This window comes from Glycine max, chromosome 8, assembly GCF_000004515.6.
Source record: "Glycine max cultivar Williams 82 chromosome 8, Glycine_max_v4.0, whole genome shotgun sequence".
Lineage (NCBI taxonomy): Eukaryota > Viridiplantae > Streptophyta > Magnoliopsida > Fabales > Fabaceae > Glycine > Glycine max.
In genome coordinates, this window is record NC_038244.2 from 3,763,862 (window position 1) to 3,786,952 (window position 23,091).

Below are 23,091 nucleotides of genomic sequence, written 5' to 3' on the forward strand. Positions count from 1 at the left end.
TTATAATGCACTTCATGTCCTGGATCCATGAGACCTAAATTACAGTTTCATTATCATTGAATTTCGTGTTTTTTTTTTTAACTTGTAAGTAACGAGGTCGTCTTAATGAGACTAAAAAATATTGCATTTGTTTATCTTGTTTGACAATTCCATATATTAACAAATACGAATAAGAATGCATAAAATATAGATAAACATCCCCAATTGAAGTTGTTCACAAAATAATCATGTTTAAAGGTTAAAATTCCGAAGCTTGTTTTTCATAACCAAACAAGTACACGCGCTTGATCCCATCCGTAAGTATAACCAACCAATATTTCATAGATTAACATTCAGGAACCAGACCGCATATACTTTGTTCAACAATTGAGAATGGACAAGATCCATCCCTAATGGAAAGGATTCAGCCACAGGTGCAGCGAACTTCTTCATGAAAGACCACCAAAACATTGCACGAAATCTACAAAATTTATGTTTCCTAGGTATTGCTATTGATGTAAATGAAGGTTCAAACGAAATAATAGCATTTTCAGAGTATATTTGATAGCCAGCTATCCCGAATATACAACACTATATACAAGTGTATAAAACAATTCATAACTTCTTTATGTTGACTTTAGAAAGAAGACTAATAATTTGAACTGATGAAATTTGGCACAAGTTGCCAGAAAAATGAGGGGGCTGACGGTTAAAAGTGTTGTGAACCCACCACCTCAACTCACGCAAAAAGTTGGCATTATAGCACGTGCATAAAATGAACAACCTTCAAAAAAGTTTACTGGTGAAATCCCCTTTTGGTTTGTTACTTTCGGTGCCTTCGCTTCTGATCAGCTCTTTGTCTCTTCTCATCCTCCCATTCACGGTCATACAAGCTAATACTCAATTAAGGGCACAGCATTGAACCAACGGAAACATCCATCCAAAAAAAAATAATATCTTAACTGAAGTAACACAAAAACTCACCTTTTCTGGTCATGAAAAATTAAATGAACATCACGCAATCCAAACAGGCAGTAATATCATACAATATCGCGCATCTTTAAGCAACTCATCTACCAAGGTCTCTATATGCAGCTTCTTTCCATGAATGATACAATAGGTAGTAAACAAAAATATATGCAGATGAGGCACACGAATAAACAGCCTAGTGCTCCACCAGAAGATATATCGAAAGACAGGTAGTACAAATAAATACATATGCTTTATGCAATTAAGGATACGGATCTGAATCACGGCGATTCAACTTGCTGGCCACCTCTTTACCGTGGATCCTGAGACTTGATTCATCTACGTAACTTGGATGCTGCATGATGGGTCCCTTTCTGTCTCCTCTATCCCTTCCATCATATGCTAGTGACATGCCAATACCAGCGGAAGAAGGTGGATGGGCCACAGGTGAGTACTCACCAGGTTCACCAGTTGGTAAATGCTCCCTCTTGGGTTTACGTCTCTTGGATGCGGCATTTAAATCCAACTCTTCCTTCAGAATGTTTGCTTTCTCTCTTTCCCGCTCCCTCTCTTCCACCTGCATAAAAGATTAGAAAGACCATGTAACATTATAACAAAAGATAGCCATATCTTCTGTCATCTATCCAGTCTATTCAAAAACAAAGAGGCTATTATTTGCTGAGAAGCACAATGTATAATTAAATAGACATAGTAAAATATCCAGCCTAATGCAAAAACCAAAACCCAAATTCTATACGGCATTGCAAGAAATTTAAGTACGTAATACTGCAATAGTATAAATTATTAAGAAAATCAAACCACGGGGAAGCAATCTTTACATTCTGATATTCTATGCTCTTACAGTAATTAACCTATTAAAACTGTAACAATAAAACCCTGATAACATCTTTCATAATATGTTAAATTTTTCATTTATTGCACTTTCAGCCGAGTGATAATTAACATATTACCCATCAAGGCATCAACTGAGAAATCAGTAGTTCTTCATAGAAACCCATGATTGTAAAAAAAATGATAGCCTGTCAATTGGTACCAAATTGACTTAACTATTATAATGTCCACACTAGTCTAGAGGGCTATGCAACATGCATAATACTATGTTTAGTACTAATTACTACAAAGCACATATCCTTAATTCCATAGTAACAGATCATGTAGAGTGAAAAAATTGATAATAATGATCCATACCTTAATTTCCTCACGTTTTCGATCTCGAAAATCGTCTTCTTTTCGGCGTTTGGCATCATCCTGAGAAACCACAGTCTCTTCAGACCGTCTCCGTTCTTTTTCTTCATGCCTTGGAGAAAGTCTCTGAGAGTGCCTTGTAGCTCCATACCTTCTATCAACATCTTCATCACGCCTACCAGCTCCTACAGATTGAGGAACCACATTAGGAGGTAAAGGGGGTGGTGGAGGCAAGCTTTGACCATGGAAGCGATCATCACCATGAGATTTTTCTACTGATGCATCATTGTATCGTAATTTATTTCTATCATCCTTGTTTCTTTCATCCTTAGCTTTCTCAGGGAGTCTATTAAAACTCCTATCACTACCCCTCTCTTGCATTCTCTCAACAGATCGTTCTCTTCCATATCTTTCAATTGACCTATCCCTAGGTTTTTCTGCAACAAAGTCATCACCACGAGACTTATCCAGACGGTCCATTCTTTCCCTGTGATCCCTTTCATATCTTTCGTTGCCTTTGTCTTTTGCCCTTTCCAATGGCTTATCACCTGCCCTGTACAGACCATGTTCCTCTGGTCCCGATTTGTCATCAGCAAATCTAGGATCCATCATCTTCTCTCTTTCAGAGAATCTAACTTCAGTTTCAAAATCTCTTAGCTCCACATCCCCTTTCCGTCGTTTACCTAGTCTGTCTGGTTCTTCAGCAGAACTAGCTCTCTTCTGAACTTTATCATTAGACTTTGAAGTGACTCCTGTGTTTTCATACCTAGGGGAATGAACTACGCGAGAAGAGGCTCCTCTTGGGTTGTCAGTAATATCATTTCCATCATCCTTCACCATAGAAGCTCTAATATCAGAAGACTTGGCAACTCCAACCTCTGCCTTGGATTCATTACCAGGGCCATCCAATGAAATCTTGACTGGTGGATTTGAACCTTTTGTAGAACCTGAGATGGTGTTACCATTTGAAGAAGGTACATTGGTAGTTCCAGTGTATCTTCCCTCCAATGCATGGGTTTGTAGTTCCTTGTCACTGCTCGAGGAACCAGAAGTTCTAGCAACAGGTTTTCCAGATCTACCATCCTCTTTTACAGGATCTTGTTTTGAGGGCTTTGATAGTGAACCAGCAGGCACCGAACGTTTAGCCGAAGTTCTTAACTGAAAACAGGAGAACCAAATTATAGATAAATTATAAAAATGAAAAGCAATAATCATATTGAAGATTAGAAGACAAAAGATTATAATTTTAGCAGGGGGACAAACAGCATTCTAATGCAACCATAAGAAAGATATGCTCTAAAGTAATTAACCCTTGTCAGGCAGGTGTCCTACCAAGATGAATGCAAGACAATCGGAATAGCAGTGCAGGCAGCCGCACCTAGAGAAGAGCTGAAGTTGGAATTTTGTGCTATTCCGTATAATTTAAGAAACTAATTGATTTAAAACAATTAGGTTTAGCAGAAGATTATTTTATTTAACACTGAACTTCCCGTCCAAGAAATATTATAGTAATTCTATATTTTATTATTAATTTCTGCAGCCCCAACCATGGATAGGCTGCATCAGAGCTTGAAATTTCTTTTACTATACTTACTTTTCAGAATACAACTTCGGGCTATATCATTCAGGTGTTATTAAGTCTTCATAAATCATAATGCCCGGCTTTTCTTTACAAGTTACTTTTCCTATAGACTATCATCTGTCTGGCCTGATATTCTTGCAAGATAATATTAAAAATTCTTGAGCTTTTTTTTATCAAAAATATGTATGTATTATTTATATATATATAAAATCAGTACAAGTAGTACTAATATCTGTACATCCCAGTGTACATGTTGTCTATGTAAGATTATGGTATCAAAATATGCTTGAGATATTAGAATACCATAACCCCCATTTCTGAGCACACTGGAATACCCATTACAAAAAGAATCTATGGTCTAATCCCTCCCCTATACAAGAATCCAGATTTAATATTTACTGGACCAAAAAGTGGAACGGCAGCTCAAAATCCTTATCTAAATATCTAAGCCACCTCCAGCAGAAGAAAATTGCATCCTCCATCAATTTATGTCCATTAAAAATTCTTGAGCTTAATAATCCTTGTTGGCTCTTGCTTGATTTTTTCCTAGAACCCATCAATCCTTACATCCAACTTCAGTTTTATTTCTCAACCTTCAATCCAACAGTTTCACACACCCAAAATCCATCCAAGAAGCCTCAGCACTAAACGAATAAAACTTACCCGTCCTGCTTTCCTGAATCAGTTAGATGCTTTCTTGTTCAAAATGTACACTTCACTTCAAAGCTAACTATGCAAGTCTAATGAAGCAAGGGTAACTATAAAGACAGTAGATTTTAAGTTGCATACACATGCAATAACTTAAACATTATGCATTCCAGTCATCAGTCACAAGTGTCAACTTATTCTTTCAAGGGAGGAAACTGAGAGGTTGCATTAGAATAGGGCACCAAAAACACCATTCTTGTTTACTGATTAAACAAAAGAAAATTGGCACCAAGTGGTTTCCTAAATTTTGCTAACACTAAAATTTATTAGTTTTTCAATGATTATTACGAATTTCAAATTATAGAAAAAGTTCATCAACTCTTCTAGTATCAATCATAGTAGAAGAAAAACTCATCATACAAAATTACAAATGGAAAAGCTAACCACACAGCATAGCTCAGATATTAAATACTACCTCAGTAGTTCTTGTCCCATGTTCATCTGATGCTCTATTTATGGATTCTTCCACTTGCTTTGGGTTTTCCATAGATTTTGACGTCCCAGATTGTACAGAAGACGGGGCCAAGGATGATTGAGCATCCAATCCATTCACCATTGAACTACTCTTGAGTTTTATGTGGCCAGTATCAGATTTTGTCACTGTAATGCTTTCAGTTCTCTCAGACCTGCCATCTGCAGTTTTTGTTCTCATTGCCTGATCTTTGACTATGTTTCCAGAGTCCACATGTTTTCCACTGGCAGATTCAGTTTGTGAAACATTGAGATTTATCCCACTTTGTACAGTTGCTGAGTTTCCAGCTGAAGATTTAGTCACAGATGGTGCAGGTTTCAACTCAAGATAACCCATACCAAATTCTTCATCAGTAACCCAAGAAGGCTGCATAATGGATGAGAATTAGTATGTTGAAACAAAATATGAGCAGACTTGTAATAAGTGATGGGCATACCTTCCTAGCAGCCAATGCTGCTGCAACACCAGTCGCCAACACCTTAAGATCCTCTCTTTCATCACTTTTAATCTTAGCTACCTGCATGGAACATAAAATGACTTAAATGCTAATATTATATACTAGCACAATCAAAGTTTACAATAAGGATAACTTACCCGCTTTTCAAGGTTGATCCCACTCTTCCGAGTAACAGGGAAAACACTAGAAATTTTTGTCAACATTATAAGAGCATTTCTAATTTCCATGTACTCAGTAGATTCTAGACACTGAATTAGTAAACGAGTGATTCTTTGACTCCACTTCCAGTGTACCTATCAGCCAAAAAGCAAATATGAAATGAGTCCTTACAGCATTATTTAATCATCTGTAGACTAACAACAGATCAGGACGAAATATGGTTAAGCCTTTAGAAAAAGGATATCTATATTATCTATGAAATTCATTGTTTAGCATTTTTGCCAAGTAAATTTTGACTGCACCATTTGGTAGAAGCTGAAATACCTCTTAATTGTATCATTAATGCTTCTTAAATTCTCAAGACTAGTATAGTACCATATTAATTACTTTTGTCTTTTTCTTAAATTATTTCTTTCTTTTAACTACATTATCTGTTGCATTCATTTTTTTCCTTCCTATCTTTTTCATCTTACTCAAAATACTCTTAAAAAATTGAGGGGAAACATTTTTCTAAAATTTATTCATGATCACATTTAGTTTTAACAATCAATCATTGATAATTCACACCAGTTTAAACCAGCATACACTACAACTTACCTTAATGAACTGCCCATATGTAACTCGCTGACTATTTGGATATCTATAATAAACAGCGAAGCCAGGCATGTTTCCACACTCACGTTCATAAATAGATTCATCACTCTGAAAAAAAGGGAATTAAAAAAATGACAGTAAACATTTTAAAAAATGAACAACCCCTGAAAATTATCTTCAAAAATCAAATCAAAATTATAAAAGGGGAAAAAACAAAAGTACCTTCCAATAGTAAGCAATCTTCAAAGTCTCATACAGAAACCTGCCAAGCCTGCCTGCCTCGTATTCAGTGCAGCAGCATATCATTGGTTGTAGGGTCTTACAAATCAGAACATCTATGTGGTTGACTGTGTTAAAAAAGGGGGTTCCAAGGGAATGAAGCGTGTGTACGAACATAGCACAATAAACTGCATCGGGCATACTGAAAGTACAGCGTGGAAATATACAGCGCTGAAGAAACTCCATGTTGATCTTTAAGGTGTCAGGACAGGAACTTAACCATTTGTCTTTTTCATGAGAAAGCCGTCTACGAACAGATGCAACATTCTCTTCATGTTTATGCAGTTCACTGATCAGACGATCAAGAGATTCTTGAATTCTTTCTTTTTCTTTCTTCCTCTTCGTGATTGCTGAGCTTGAATTGTCAGAAAGCTCCTCCAAAGATTTAAGATTAGCATGCAATTTGGCTATTTCTGACTCATAACGATTTTTTGGAACATACAGATCATATAATGTAAGACCCCAAAACGTAGCATAAAGATCAGGAGATAAGCTATTCCATGCTTTCGAAGGCAACATGGTTTTAACAGTATCAAGAAGATACGACCAACTGCATACAGTAATAAAATAGTAAATACCAATCCACAAAATAGCAGAAATAAACTTTGCACATCTTATTGCATATCAGAAACAGATAATAAGTTACATTCTTAAATTTATCACCTGGAATGGCATCTATTAGAGATAAATGCATTAGCGTATCTCAATTCTTGTATATCACTTAACATTTTCAATAATACATTATGTTTCACTTATGAATTCACTTTTAGCATCTAAAAAAAATCCTGACATGTTGAAGAGTTCAACACATATCAGAGTTTCATTACAAAGCATAAGATGGAAAGTTCTAAGGAAATGTAGTGAAAAAGGTTAGCATTATAACCTTATAGGATTTTGAGCAGAGCCAAGATTTAGAACCATACTAGCAGAATGATCCAAAGGATCAGACTCAAAGTTCATAGATGCATCACTTGCAGCATTTTTATCATCCAAGGGCCAGCAAACATCAGGATTCCCGGGAGACTTGAAAAGCCTCATTACAGGGCGATATATCAAGAAAGCAACCTACACCCAGGGGAAAAAAAACAGCATTAAAGGTTGAAGCAAAGAATGATGTACAATAAAAGCTGCAACTAAAGGAAGAGGAAAAATGATAAAACAAAGCAGCAATTAACATGATAACATGTAGGAAGTTCATAATAAAATAGAGGTAAAAAGCAAACAAAAACCTCAGGGTCCAGGTGGTAAAGGTGGACCAGGTCATTGAGGGAGGGAATAAGAATGCCATAATTTGATGCTGGAGTGACTGCACTGCAAAGAAATTCCACATATTGAAGGAGAGTTCCGTGACATCTATCAAACTGCTCACTAACCATCTTAATGTAGGGTGCATCTGCATTGATAACAACCCTGCAAAAACATTAAATTTTGAGAACAGAATCTTGATCATTAGTTCTAACATGTTGAAGATTCATATGCTTACAAAGAACGATGTTGAGCAATAAGCAGTAACAGGGGGATCGCCAACTTTGGTTCATCTTTTGGAAGTAATGCATCACGAAGTCTGCTAGTTGACTTTATCAATGCCTGCAATTATTATTAAATACCATGTCAACCACCAAGTCACAAGTTTAAATCTTAAACAAGGAATAATTCCACAATAATTAGATTTAAAATTCAACACTAGAGACTTCAGAAGCCCATAGCACAACACACGATTTATTAGAACCTATATAACATGAGTATGAAAAATATCAACACCAAACAAAATATTCAAGCAGGAGCAGTTACAATAATTGTGCTTTCTTTACAGCAAAATCACAAAATCATCCAACAAATTTTCATTCTATAAATGTCTGACAAAATTTTCCAAAACCAAATGCAATCTGATGTGTTAATTAAACAACCAGATCAGTACAGAGCAAATAACTAGACCAATGTAAATTAACACAGTGAATTGCCACACTGAAAAAAATTGTCTCTTACACCTGGAGTAGAATTTCAATCAATCCAAACTGCAATAATAACTTGCTTTCCTCTGTACCTTATTATTCCGAGTTACACCAAAAGATGTTGCTTGATATCTGAGAGTCTCACTCCCTGCCATTGCATCCAACTGTTCCTCAGTCAAGTTCTCCGTGTACTGGACATTAGCCATTTGTTGAATAAGCTCCTGAAAAACCAGCAAAAATATTTATTTATAGCCAACATTTGGAATTTTCATGAGAGCCATATCTCACATAAGATTATTATTTATTTGGGAATAAAAAAGACAGACAAAGAAAAAGAAAAAAGAAAAACCTGCAGTAGAACAAGCTCAATTCCCTGCCCCTTTTTTAACTGATTCACAAGATACTGGAAAAGGCCCCGTAATTCCATTGATGGGTACTTCTTACACCTATAATGAACAAATGACTTGAGCTTACAAAAACATTCAAAGAACATTGTGCTTCTTGAAGCAATAATCACATAGATCATACTCAATTTAGAATAAAAACAGGCAAGGAACAAAACAAGAGCAATCAAAGACAAACTATCAATTACAAGTTAACACAGACATTGACAGAAAATAATTTAAAGCAAACCAGCAAGAAATTGAATGCAGAGTTTCATGATAATTGCCACACATATCACAAGAACTACCAAATTATATGATGAAATTCCTTAATTATGTAGGGAGAAAATCAGGTTCTCATATCACCCATAGATGAATGTACACAACAATGCAACCCATATCACATTCACTTGAGACATTATGCACATTAGATCCTACATTTGTTCAAATTATTTGACAGTCAATAATATTGACCAATTTATTTTATTTCTTTTCTAGTTTGCTTGCTATTTATATAAATTTCTATAATTATCTACTTTAATAGTTTAATTAATATGTTTACTTGAAACACATTGCTAAGATATTAATTTGATCTCTTTCATTTTTTTTAACAGAATCATGAAAGATTGCGATCTTTGCTCGAATTTCCTTTTTTTATTTGCTATTAGTTTCACAACTTTATTAAGTATTATATGCCATTACTTTGATCTCTTTCATTTTTTTTAACGGAATCCAAACAATCTACTTTCAGTATTATATGCGTTGTGCACACAGTAGGCAACAACTACAGCTCAGAGGCAAACCAATAATAAGATTAAGGCCCCTTGAAGGAGCTACCCAATAAAATCGTACACTTCAATTCACCAAACAGAGGAATTCAGAAAAGCTAATACAAAATAAAATCACACTCAATTTTTCATTATATAATTACATACTCAATATTATAAACAACAAAAGGGAACGCAAGAGAGAGAGAAGATAACCAAACCAAACAGCTTCAGGTATTTCAATCCCCATCCCTCCAAGGCAAAAAAAATTCCTAGCGGAATATTGGCACCCAAAGTTGTTCAGGATTTAACAGGTATGCTCAGCAAAAATAGTGCAGCAACTAGCATATCACTCTTCATTTTGAGGTATATACCTCAGTAAGACCAGATATTACAGAAAGTTGGTATGCTATCCGTTCATCAGAAGATGGGCATCCCAGTGCTATACAGACAATACTCATGAACCATCCAGTCGTACTGAACTATTGTTGATCAATCAAAAAAACTACTGGTGATGAATTCAAATGGAAAGCTGTATTTTTGTCTTCCTCTTATTTGAAAAAAGAATATACTATCTAACAATAATACTCCGTACGGTCCCTTTGTAGATAGACACAGTGAACAGTTTCCCGAAAGAGTTAATAGTTTCCTTGATATCTTGCAGCCTCCATTAGCATCACAAGAGGAAAGAAGAAACTAATGGAGTAGACCACTTATAAGAATGCTACTATCAATCGAAGTCTCATCAGATGGATCCAAACCTACATGCTATCAGCCCAACACCAAGGACCAAACATTCATGCCCAACATTCATCACATATAAACCACCAGTAAACAGTTCATGTTTCACCCTGATTACATGAGCAACAGCTTAGGAAGCTGCTCCTTTCTTTGAAGATCATCATGAATTAAGCATAGACAAAATGGTAACATAAAGTAATATGGATCTGTCTCCCTCCCAGACATAATGCTCCATAAATGCCATCAAACTGATCGTCCCATTATTGACATTAGAAATGACCATAAAATAATTGAGGATCATACACACCATGCATACAACACAGATCATCCTTCACATAATAAAAATTTGAAGACTTCCAACTGATGTCATTGCATTTTGTATGTACCCATTCTTTCATCTCCATTATCTAATTGTATATGGCAACAGTACTGATCATTCCAAGCTACAATAGAAAGACCGAGATTCAACTTAATGGATAACTTCCTTTTAAATCAGATAATTCTCCATCAATCATGGTACGGTGATTGCAGCTGGCAAGTCACTTCTATATCTTAAATGGCTCTTCTTAACTTTTTGAATCTCCCTTATAAAATTAAAAGGAGAATGGACCAAATAATCATGAACTTTGAAAGTATAACAGAAATGTCCATCCCTTTCAACAAACAGATACCCATTCCAAAAACTCTGTCAGCAGATAGCCGAAAGCACATCATACGGCTGTCTGGGCATGCCAACTTGCAAGCCAAGTGGTTTGAATTAATCTGGCCTTATCACTCAGGGACATAAAATGCTGCTATGTCCAGTAATCCTGCATTTGCTAAGGTTGATCTGCAACCTGGAATTTGATACAAGGCATCCCACATATATCTAAATTCTATAGGAAGGCATAAATGTACAAATATGACTAATGAATGTCATTATCAACTATTATTCCTTAAGCATACAATAATTCCAATAAAATAAAAGCTTGCAAGAAATGGCTGTGGAAACACAGTCACCTAAACAACAGATGGAAGACAACCTAAATTTATGCTTTAATCGGTAGAACAAAACATACAAACCAACTAGATTTAGTCACATATTCTGATGGCAAACTCTAAAAGGATCATAATTATTTCCTATAATTAGCCAGATAAAAAGGACAATCTGTCAAGAAAAGATAAACCAGATCTCACATTTCAATAATATGAAATAATAGAAGAGGAAAGGAAACAAATATACTTACAGGTGGCCCCAAAATGAAGCAAGAGATTGAAGCCAATCTGACAAATTAAGGCCATCATCCTTTAACTTATCACGTCCACCAAGCGCCAAACGCTCAATCACAACATATTCCAATATATCATACTCAAGCTGTTGAAAGAAAAGAGTAAATAAGGTACTGATTTAAAAACTATCTATGAATGTCAAAAACAACTTCAAAAGGAAGAAAATAATGAATGCACAAAAATAAAAACAACCTTATCCGATCAAGTGAGATAGGCTATATGGATCACATGATACTATTTGAGTTTGAAGTTCAATCAAAAACCAAATTCTTAAGAATACTATTCACCACAAGATCCTTTCAATAAGGCTAAAAACCATGCGATCTACTCTCCTCACCAGTGTCTCCAGTGGACTTCTAACGAATGCAAAAAAAGTAAAAAATAAAAGCCAAAAAAATGGAAACCTATTATCACATGCAGTGAAAAATATCATGGTGGTTTATATAGTGAAACTAGCATTGTAAAAGACAATGATCATTCATTTACTGTGTACAATTAATTGAACCATGATCAATTATTTCAAAGATTCAATACATCAATCAAGCACTATAACATTCCAAATACTCACTAATGGAAGACAAATAATCACTGCAAATACAAGGCAGGTTTCATGTCTTACTGCTTATTGTGAGGTCACAGATTATGATATGATTGATATCAATAATGGATGCAGCAAACATGGAAGGAAAGTAAAAACACGAAAACACATAAACACCTGAGTTAAGTACTTAAATGCATCCACTACAGGAGTAATCATGTCTCTATAAGCCTCAATCTGCACATCACAAAATTTGAAAAAATTAAAATGAGAATGCACATCATCAAAAGCAGTCAGGAATCTTCAGTTTTCAAGGTGCAAAAGCACTACACAATTAGCACCTGATGAACAATTGTTCGAAGGACAGTCATAGGGTTGGCATGAGCTAACTTTGCAACCATCCGACCCAGCTGCTTCAAATTTTCCTTTGCCAGCCGTTTCAAAATACGTCTAGTGTCCAACTGTACAGACAGTGAAGAGAATGAGTATGACAGAATCAAGCTTAAAACATTCAGTGCAGATGGTACCAAACATGTATATAGATCATCAGCACACCTTGGCAGTTTGTCTTGCAGATAAGAGCATAGGAATGCGCTCATCATCTTTTTCCCATTCACCATACAAACGATATCGCACCTAGATAGAAAGCATTCATCAACTGAGCTTGTTGATAATAGCTAACAATAAATCATGTAAATGGATAAACAACGAATAAAAAAGGAGAACCTCATAAGGAAGAAGACTCAACAGTTCCCAAATTTCCTGGCCAACAGCTGGATTGGCAGGAATTAACTGCAGAGATGGTAGTAGACATGCTCCTAAAGCATCCTCCACCCTTAGCCTTGCCTCCTTAAGATGTAGGTGAGGATTTCCAGGAACTTGTAATTGAGGATTCAAGACACCATTGCCATGACTTACAAGCTCAAGAGCAGAAAGGTAATAACCTCTCAACACCCTACAAACCTACTCATGTTTTTTGAGGGAAAATGGGAGAAGGAGAAGCCATTATTAGCATAAAACAAAGCAAGGAGAATGAAGTTAACATACTATCAAAACAACTTAGTACACCTTCTGCAACAGTACAGTATCACGATAGAGATAAGGTCCAGTACAAGCAAGCATCTGAAAAAGTTCCTTTGGAAGATCTATGAAAGAACTGTATCCTGAAGAGTTATCTACATCCATAACATCAGTGCTGCCTCCCGTGGACGATCCAGGATTTTGAAGATGTGTCTGACGAATAACATCATATGCTGAAGAAATTGACTTCTTGATAAGCCTGGATGAAAATCTCAATATTATATAAAGCTATAGCAAAAACAAACATTCAGACATAGTATATAAAGCTATAGCATAGCAAAGACAAGCATGAGGACAAACTGTTACTACTAGCGTAAACCAGTGCCCGGAGGCTCCTCACTATGCAAAGGTATGGGAAAGGGTCACTGTATGCAACCTTACCCTTTGCATATGCAAAGAGCCTGTTTCCAGATTCAAACCAATGATCAACTGGTCACCAAGGCACAACTTTACCGCTGTGCCAGGGCTTGCCATCTCAGACAAATTTTAACCAAAACAAAATCCAAAAGCCAGATGGCCTAATGATACAGCATGCACATGCTATAAACATGCAGGCATTTAATGTTTGTTGGGCGTAAATTTGGAATAGTTTGTGTGTGTTTGATTTCACATCCACTTGGCCTCAACGTGGATCCATCATGAAGTTAGTCTCGGTAGCTTTCACATCCTACACTCATTGGCATGTGATTAAACACAGTTCCAAAATGGAAATACAAGTCAAGAAATAAAAGTTCTCCGTGCTAGTGTCAAATGAGAGGGAGAGAGAAAGAGTATACACAAGCTTTACCTAAACAAACTGTCACATATTTGAATATGTTCCACTGCATTGAGTGGTGAAAGGCATTCAAATAGTAGATGTGCATGATACCTGTGAGGAGAAAAAGCAAAAAGATCCCATAAATATATATATTCATGAGAGAAATTCTATGAACACAAGTATATTGTATAAAAAGAATGATCTAGTTCAGCCATAAATCAACTTATTTGGATTGAAAGGAATCAAATCTTCAGCAAAAATCCATAAAGTTTGAGAACCATCAGTCCACCGTCTAAGTCACCATGTAAGAAGACATACTGATAAGTGTGTGAATTTATGGAAGAATGACAAATATCTCCACACACAATGGAACCAGTTTTTATTGTTAAGAAAGTAAAACCCGTTATATATCTAAATAGATTAATATATTCTTTATTTTTTGCATAGTATCCAAAGCAGTTTTATCATTAAGATGAAAGGTGGAAACCTCATCCATTTTTTGTGGAGACACCAATAAATAAAGCAAGCCAAAAGAGAAAAAAACAACACAGCTTGTGATAATAACAGTTTTTACCATCACATGCTATAGTAGATTTATAAATCAAGCATACCAATCATCCACTGAAAGAAAGCCAGTAAGCAAGCCCAAAGTCTGACTGCTCTGAAGCTCAGTTGTTCGCTCTTCAATCGCGTCTGTTTCCATGTCTATAGCAGCAAAGAGATCTATAGTGACATCCCCCTGTTTCTCATCATCCATTAGATCTTTTCCAGTTGCAGCAAGGTTTATTCTTCCAATTTTATTAGCCTGTAATTAAGATTGTCAACCTTTTAGAAATCAAACTAGTCAAAACAAAATAAGAAAGCAATAGGTGATAGGATTAAAAGAAAATGCCAAGTATACATTTAGGCAAAATCAACGCTAAAGTAGTCATGCTTCAAGCATAAAAAATCTGCCAATGCAAAAAATTAAAACAATTGAAAAATAAGAACTGAAAGTTGAAACATGCTTGTGAAACTAAATTTTTCACAAGCCAACCCAGTTAGTTTAATTGAGATGAAGCAAGACAGAAAGAAGTGTTCTGAATCTGAAGCATAGAAAGAGACTAGAATACTAGATAGCTCTGGTAATCTACAGACATTTTGGTTCATTTCCTTTCCATTTTTCTTTATATAAGAATTTCTTATTCTCTGGCAGATTTACTTTCTCTCCTTTCTTCCTAAAAAGAAACTTCTTTCATCCCAAAAAAATAAAATAAATAATAACTCAACTACTCAAGTATAAAAAAGTTAATCACATATTCAATAAAAGCATGAATACCTCATCAAGGCGCTTGGAAGAGAAAGTATTGTAATGCTCAAATGCCTCATCATCCCTGGGAAGTAGATGAGCATATCTGTAATCAAAATGATAGTTAGTAAAATTCAATTTACTACTCAGTTTGAGAGGCAGTCTTGCCCTTCCTTTATTTTATAGCCAAACTACAATTTACTACTCAGTTTTTGGTATGATTACATGGTGCATCCCTTCTATACATCAACATTTTCCCTAAAAACTTAATAGCATAACTCACAATAAGTGGCGCTAAAGACAGTTTATCAGTTACAAGATTACAAGAATGGAACTTGTAAACCACTTCCAATGCAACCACCACCTCTTACAATCATGGAGCCAAAATTATTCAGTATTGAATTACTGCAACAGTTTACTTTTACATAAGAATGTTATATGTGATTTTTAAAGCAGCACAGTAACACATCTTACATGCTATCAAGATCAATAAAATCTTGCTTCACCAGCAAGGCTGTAAGTCTATAGAGCCCAAATGGAACAGGACTGTTGACTTCCATGCGTTGATAATATTGAAACTTAAATCCAAGAATCTGTGAAGCATGAGACTGCATAAAAGAGATAAAATAATAAGATGAAAAATTGTCCCTTAAATGTTGTAAACTAAATATAGGAATGGCCTAGGCTTTTATTTTATCCACCTTTGGAAAAATAGGAATCAATTCTATAAACACATCATCATCAGGCTGCAGTTCAAAACACTCGAGAACCTGATAAAAAAGCATACATCAGTAGATAGATAAAACATGAAACGAAAACTTTATATGGAAATATGAATTAATAATAAAAATCAATCTAAAAGATCCAACTTACAATATCGAAAACGCGATTTGGATCCAAATCAAAATGGCCAATTAATGACTGCAGAAGTAATATAAATCAGTACTGTGTTCATCAAGGAAAAAAATGAAACTGGGGTAGTCATAGTACTTAAAATCATTAAAACCTTAATAATGCCAATTGTTGCTGCAGATGATTTTTGAGTAGGTGCTTCAGAGTCCCGACAAAGAAGAGTAACCTACACAATTAACTAAATTCAATACAACATACAAAAACATCTAATTGGATCCATGCAACATACGCAAAACAAATTCATGCAATAACAAAACAATTGTTAAAGATGATCTTCAGCCAAAATCAGTATGGTTGTAATAAGTCCAGAGATAGGTAACTATGATCATACCAGCTTTGCATAGCCCTCACTCTCTTCTCTGAGAAGGTTGAATTTGGTTTGCTGATAGAGAATTCGGGTATTAACTCTGACCTGAAATCAACGGCACAAATGAATCAAATACATACAAGAATTGAATTTAAATTTTCTGCCATGATTGTTCAAGAGTGCATGACTATAAATATAGCTGTCATCAGCGTGCAAAGAGATTGGGCAGCCTTGATGACTGCATTCTTAGCTTCTCTGTTGTTTTTTCTGATATCATCATTTTCTCTTGTTTTTTGAAGGATTCTTCATTAATTATAACACTTTTTCTGTCGCATACATACATATTAGATTGCTAACCTCCTCCCCTTTTGGTGGAGATTAACAATCTCCACATTTTCCTTTGGACAAAAGTATCAATTTATTTACCCTTTTAAAACTCAATTTGTATGGGAGTCTTAGAATAACAAGAAAACGGAAGAAATAGGAACAATCGAAGCAAAGAGAGAGAAACAAAAACCCCTGGTATTATACCATAAATATACAGAAGTAATAACTCACCTCTTTACCCTTCAATTCCTGAGCCTTAATTTTGATCAACTCAGCCTCCCCCAAAAATTCTTCCTACAAATGCATAACATATAGATAACATTTTGTAAATGCAAGAAACATACTAATGCACTAAATATTATGCCTTAGCTAAGTTTCTCAAAAAACTAGCCAGAAGCCATAAAATGAAATAGGAAAGGGGGGGGGGGGGGGGGGGGGGCGAAGCAAACCTCACAACGTTCTTGAAGTAGCCTAACTGGAACCATTTCAGATTCCACAAGCCATCTTGCCTAGAAAAATGAAAATTTTAAAATCAATAAGTTGAGAATTTTTCCATGTCCAATAAGATAAAGATTTGCATCAAATAAAGTATGCAAACTCCAACACTGACCAGTTTGATGAGACGAGAACGGAACTCTCCTGACATTGTATGCTGTAACCAAGGAGACAGAAGCACATAATTACATTAAGTGGGTTTACAAAAAACATGCAGTTATAAATCATCGGACACTCAAAATTGAAACAGCATTCAATATCTCACTCATAATTACATATGGCATACCAATGTACCATTTCATGAATGCTCACATTCATTGTTTAGTCCATTAAGTTATCAATCCAAAATAGCAGTTAGCGGCAACCATGAGATAATGTATAGCGGGAAAGTGTATAGCCACATGGCAACCACAGTGAAATTAGAGGTATGAGATAAAAAAATTTATACAATACGTATAATAAAGCTCAAATGTTTACAAACGTCCAAAATTAGACATAATCATATTTCATAATGAGTAATCAAAATTCAGAAGTCATTGTCACAACTAAACATTCAAAATTTCAAACAAAATATCTAAAACATTCAACCAAAGTAATTCCCAAATCAGAATTAGTATCTTCAAGATAATCCTTTTCATCGGCAGTTTGCCACTCTCCTTGATACTAGATTTGTAGATGTGCTCTTCCATTTTTTCCTTTTCATCTACTCCTTTCCACTAACAGGTCGCATTATAATCATAGTTGTAAAGATTTATTAAAAAAAAGGAATTAACCTTCAAGGGAAGTATTGGAAAGTAAATAACCTATCTTTACTAGTAACAACCTTTGATTAAGACAATTCAAAATGATAGATGATGACAAGAAAAGGAAGGATTAAATAACTTTAGGAGACACAATCTACACGGCACAGAAAAGAAAAATGACTTCCATACATTGATCATTTCATTAATCTCTTGTGTGTAACATCTTCATTAATTTCTCTGTCATTTTGTAATATTAATCCTGAATACTTAAATTTGAAATCCTATTGTAGGAAAGCCACCTGAATTGTTGTCATTCCTAGCCAACCTTAAGTGCGACACTAATTGTTAAATATGCCTCACAAATAATCAATACTGTCACGAGGTTATTGAAATATCTAAGTGTGATTAATTGTGCCGCGTAGATGCAAGGTGGAGAATCCCGACGAGACATTTATAACTTTTCTAGTCATTATGGCATTAATGTTATAGACGTGAAGTTTAAAAAATAAAAGTAAAAATTATAAAAATGCAACTAAAGTTATTTCAAGTATCAGTGCAGATTTCGTGTAACCCATGACACAACTACTATTTAGAAGTTTCCATGTTTCATAAATGGTATATAATATATTCTTAGTGGATTTATACCGAAAAGGGAACGGAGAAAGAGAGAGAGGGGAAGCTACAACAACAAAATTTGAACGAATGAGAAGGAAAAAAAAATGAAAAGTATTAACAAGTTCACAAAGAAAAGCAGCAGCAACTCACATCTTGAGCCATCTGGGTGACTATATCAGCAAAATATGAAGCTATTTTCTCGATGGAAGCTTTATCTGAAAATATAACAGAATCTAACGCTACTTTACACTTCTGAAAGGGCAATTCGCCCCGAACCTGACAGCAACCAAAAACCGAAAATAAGCAATCAGAGCATTGAACTCATCACCGAAATTTAAAATTTTCAATTTAAACAAAAAAAAAAGCAGAAATATGATTTAATAGTGTGAAAAGGAACGCACCATGGTCGAGCAGAGCTCGTAGAGAAAGCGAAGCATTGGAACAGGTTGGGAAACCTTGAGGGCAGGGTTGCCACTCCTCCATTCCCGAATACATTCTTCAGTTACGTATACACACTCTATGGGTGGAAGAGACATTTCGACTGCGGCGGAAGCGTGAGATTCGAGGTGCGGAGATGAATCGCGGCGGAGGGTTTAAGAAGAGAACCGCACTTCCACGGACCAAACGCAAATTGAGAATTTTTTTTAGGGTTTTCAGGGACGGGAGGGGTTAGCTTTTGGGGACATTGCGGATTGCGTTGGGGGTGACTGAAATTTCCAGGGAAAAAAAAAAAAGAAAACTAAAATCCTTTTATACCATTTCATTCTAATTAAACTTTGGCTGGAATTAGTTAATTAATTATAGGGTTTTTTTACATAATTAATTAATTATAAGGTTAAACATGTTTTTCTCCTCCAAAAATTGACTTAGATTTGATTTAAATTCTTTAAAAATTTGAATTTATCCTAGAATGTTAGAAATACTACTAAATTTTAGTCTCTCTTTTTTTAACTCAAAAGAGACAGAAAATGTTGCCATGATCAAATGATGAGTTGAAACTTTTACATTGGCTTCAAATAGGATATGTTGTTTTTCCAACTTTCTATCTATATTTTTTTCTAATTATTTTATTTTATTTTTTAATTAGTTAATTTAGTTCTGTTTTTAATTTTTTTTAATTAGTTATATGACATGTGAAACCACTTTAAAATCAGCAACTTGGAAGAACATGTCATTACATTTGACAATAGAAACAAACAGAGTTAAAAAAAATGAGTAAATTTTGGTATTTCTAAAATGACTATGACCAATAGATGAATCAAGTGCAAACTTTCGCCGTTTCCGACAAATCCCGTGCCGTTGCCAGTGACACCACCCACACTGAAAATGAAAAAGAATTCTAACGGAGAGAAGAGGGGGTATAAAATCCGACAAATCCCGTGCCGTTGCCAAGTTTTTGGGTACCCTTAGTTTTCTTGGGGGGGAACAATTGTTATGGCAAATATTCAAACCAAAAACCAAGACGTTGAAATTATTTTTTAGCATGGCAGCCAATGCCAAGTTACCATTGTGTTATTCAAATCGAAGAGCGTTCTCCTCTCCGCAGATCATCATTATAGTTCGAAAGCTATGAATTTTAAACCAACAAAACAGACATAGAGATAATTAATTATTCCGGCTACACAGGAACTAAATATAGCTAGAACAAGGCATATGATAGCAATAAAGCATTTCAATTTTTCTTGGCAATGAACAAGCCCCACATCTGCTCTCTATACGCACCCCAGGTATATATGCTTTGCCTTCCATCTTTCCACAATCTAATTGTAATCTTCCTGAAAGCAATGAATCCAGCTGTGAATGATTTTAACAGAGAAATGAATGCCATAAAATACGAATCACAAAACTATCTTAAAATCATAATGAGAAAGTACGAAACCCACCTTGCTGAAGTCACGAATAAAATCGTCCTTCTTGTTCTCAAGGGCATCTAACTCCTGCTGTAGCATTTTCACAAACTAAACCACACAAGTAATGAGGTTATTAGTACTCTAGAGCCACAACTAAAAATGCAGATACTAAGCAAAGTATATCATATCATAAGGACAGACACACCTGATCAGTTCGACTCTCAGCAATGATATCATCAAATCCAGCATCCTCAAGCATCTGTAGATGATTTAGAGCACAAGGAAATTGTCAAGCAGAAGAAATGTTATAAAATTTCAGTTGAAATCAAATGGGTGAAAGAGAAGCCAGATTATGTCGCTGATAGCACAGGCAACCATACCTGCCTATACGCTTTAATGTAATGGAGATAATATCCTCCTTTTTTAATGTACTCAGTAAATTCTAAAGATATGAACTTTCAGTACTTTTGCAGTAATCTGTACTTTAGAATTTTTCCTCCAGGCTTCAACCACTTGTAAAATGATCTAAATAATGTTGGTTTATCCTGTATTGATCCATAGTAATGTTGGTTTCTCATCAGCATATCACATTTAATATAATGCATTTCATGGTACTTTAAATAACTAACTTATATACTTTCAGTGGCATACACCTACTATCCTATCAATACTATAAAGCATGACACTACTAAAACTAACAATTTAAACTAGAAAAAAGAAGAAGAAGAAGCATAGTTCCTTACTTTGACGTGCAACATGGTGTCCCGAGTGTATATTACATCAAATGTATTCTCAGGATATGTTCTTTTATAGCAATCCGCACAATCAAATTCAACAGCGTAGTTCAGTCCAATAGCACGTTCAATAGCAAGAGAAATCATATTTATGGAGAGGTCAATGCCAACAACCTCAGCATCAAAATTTTCAGCCATGTAGAAATCACCTCCCCCAACACCACCACAACCAAACATCCAGAACTTTCTGACCAGGCTTTAGTCCCAGTTTTGTCACAAATTCCTTTGTTGTTTCTGCCCAAGCAATGAGCAGAACATCAAAGGTTAGAAATATACAGACAACTACGGTAAACACACAGCACCTAACCTTCAAGATTCTGACCAGGACAATAGATTCTTCAAGAAATTTTTTTCCCCCAAGTATAATATATATTAAGCAGTCTAAGAATAAGATATTATCATAATTAGAACAATATTAAGTGATCAAGAACAGTGTTGGATCTTGAAATAAATTTTACTAGAAAAATAAAAAAACTATACTCCCTTATATTGTGGAGAAAAAATTTAACATATAAATAAAAGTGTATAGTTACATATTTCTATAAAAACTAAAATTAAATATAAATTATATTAAGTTAAGTAGGATGATGAAATGTCGCATTGCACAAGTTTATGAAATAGTCTAAAGTTAACACTAAATAAAATGACTAAGTAGCCCCAATCATCACAATCTTCTACCAGTGATAAAAACTACATATTCAGACTGAAAAGATAGGAAATATTGACCAATCTCTTAATTGCACACACATGCTCATCTCACAAATCAAAAATCAATATTACCAATCATAACTTATTAAGACCTTGTAGTCATTGAGCAAATCACTACATAGCAAGTCAGCCAGTAACGTATAGTGAGTAAATGATAAGAGATCACTCTTGTGGACAGTCAAGGAAGATCATACTACAATGTCAATTTTAAGAAATAGGAAAGATCTCTATGATACTATGTCAGATTTAAGAAAAGATGAGAGATCTCTATGATAGCAAGGTACGAGGAAAGAAAGGAAAATATGAAGGCATACCAAGTCCACCAGTGCTCACAAAGCCTGGGCCATACATCCGTTCAGACCGTAAAATACTCTTGTAGCTGTATTCAACTCTATCCTAGAAGCATTGGAAATCCCTATCATCTTGTGACCTAACTTTCTGCCATATCCAGCAAATCTGTGCAACAAAGATATTATTGTACACAAATATTGACTGTCAAATGCGTAAGCAGAAATTAGCGATAACATTCACAAGAAAGGGAAACCCAATTCTATTACCTGGTTTTGGTTCTTCTTGTTTCGAACATAAGCTCCAATGCATTTACAGGAACTCCCAGTATTATCGCTCATATGGCACTCTTTAAATACCTGCATGATGAAAAAAGGGGTTGACAGATCAAAGTCATCAAAACCAGTGTTTTAAAGAAGGAGTTGTTTGCTCTAAAATACAGACAGCTCTTCATCAATGTTGTGTATACATAGAACACAACGGAAAAAATCAGAAAACTGCAGCATAAAGGGTCAAAGACATTTTTGCTGGCAATAGAGAAGTGCATCTATTAAATGAGTTCAATAATACTTTGAAGATACTTTATTGAATATAAAGGTTCCATCTCCATCAAGAAAAGGTTCCATCTCCATCAAGAAAAGGTTCCATCTCCATAAAATAACAATCATACACTCCAACTGAGTCCTAAGTTGATGTCCAACTCAAACAATTTTCTGGCACAAACTAAGGGAGTGATGTAAGATTGTAACTACACTTTAAAGAACAAACCTTTGTGTAAAATCTGGGTTCCCTGTAGTGAGTAGGGTTGTATTTTCTCTTTGAATCTCCAGATTGGTGGAAACAAGATTCTCTAAAGAATATATATCCAGCAT

The 23,091-nt window shown here is 35.1% G+C and overlaps 1 protein-coding gene and 1 pseudogene across 2 annotated transcripts; both read right to left on the reverse strand.

The window, feature by feature from the left end:
* Positions 1 to 461: 461 nt before the first annotated feature.
* On the reverse strand, positions 462 to 19,309 carry LOC100817413 (THO complex subunit 2). 2 transcript variants are annotated; one of them, XM_014778696.3, is made up of 33 exons: positions 18,981 to 19,309; positions 18,730 to 18,855; positions 17,337 to 17,378; positions 17,176 to 17,235; positions 16,958 to 17,020; positions 16,424 to 16,504; positions 16,187 to 16,258; positions 16,054 to 16,101; positions 15,882 to 15,950; positions 15,655 to 15,788; positions 15,211 to 15,286; positions 14,504 to 14,697; positions 13,923 to 14,003; positions 13,124 to 13,334; positions 12,782 to 13,018; positions 12,611 to 12,691; positions 12,397 to 12,516; positions 12,233 to 12,292; positions 11,475 to 11,602; positions 8,707 to 8,803; positions 8,450 to 8,578; positions 7,889 to 7,992; positions 7,635 to 7,815; positions 7,289 to 7,470; positions 6,349 to 6,955; positions 6,130 to 6,234; positions 5,511 to 5,666; positions 5,353 to 5,433; positions 4,860 to 5,282; positions 2,415 to 3,312; positions 2,158 to 2,339; positions 1,221 to 1,525; positions 462 to 872 (listed from the first exon to the last, which is right to left on the reverse strand). In XM_014778696.3, the coding sequence occupies exons 1-33, from the start codon at positions 19,113 to 19,115 to the stop codon at positions 803 to 805; spliced, it is 5,538 nt and encodes a 1,845-aa protein (XP_014634182.1). In that variant the 5' UTR covers positions 19,116 to 19,309; the 3' UTR covers positions 462 to 802. The 2 variants fall into 2 exon arrangements, with proteins under 2 accessions (XP_014634182.1, XP_014634181.1); XM_014778695.3 differs by having other exon boundaries at positions 2,158 to 3,312; positions 18,981 to 19,308.
* A 717-nt stretch (positions 19,310 to 20,026) lies between these two features.
* LOC100788375 (phosphoethanolamine N-methyltransferase-like) lies at positions 20,027 to 23,091 on the reverse strand (annotated as a pseudogene).

Bases quoted from the DNA above. Each gene is read 5' to 3' on its own strand.
- LOC100817413 (XM_014778695.3), bottom strand. From the start codon at position 19,115: ATGTCTCTTCCACCCATAGAGTGTGTATACGTAACTGAAGAATGTATT. The intron at 15,287-15,654 runs GTAAGATGTGTT...TTTTGATTACAG, and splicing joins TTTATTGATCTTGATAGCAT to ATATGCTCATCTACTTCCCA. The intron at 12,293-12,396 runs GTGCTAATTGTG...TGTGATGTGCAG, and splicing joins TTCGAACAATTGTTCATCAG to ATTGAGGCTTATAGAGACAT.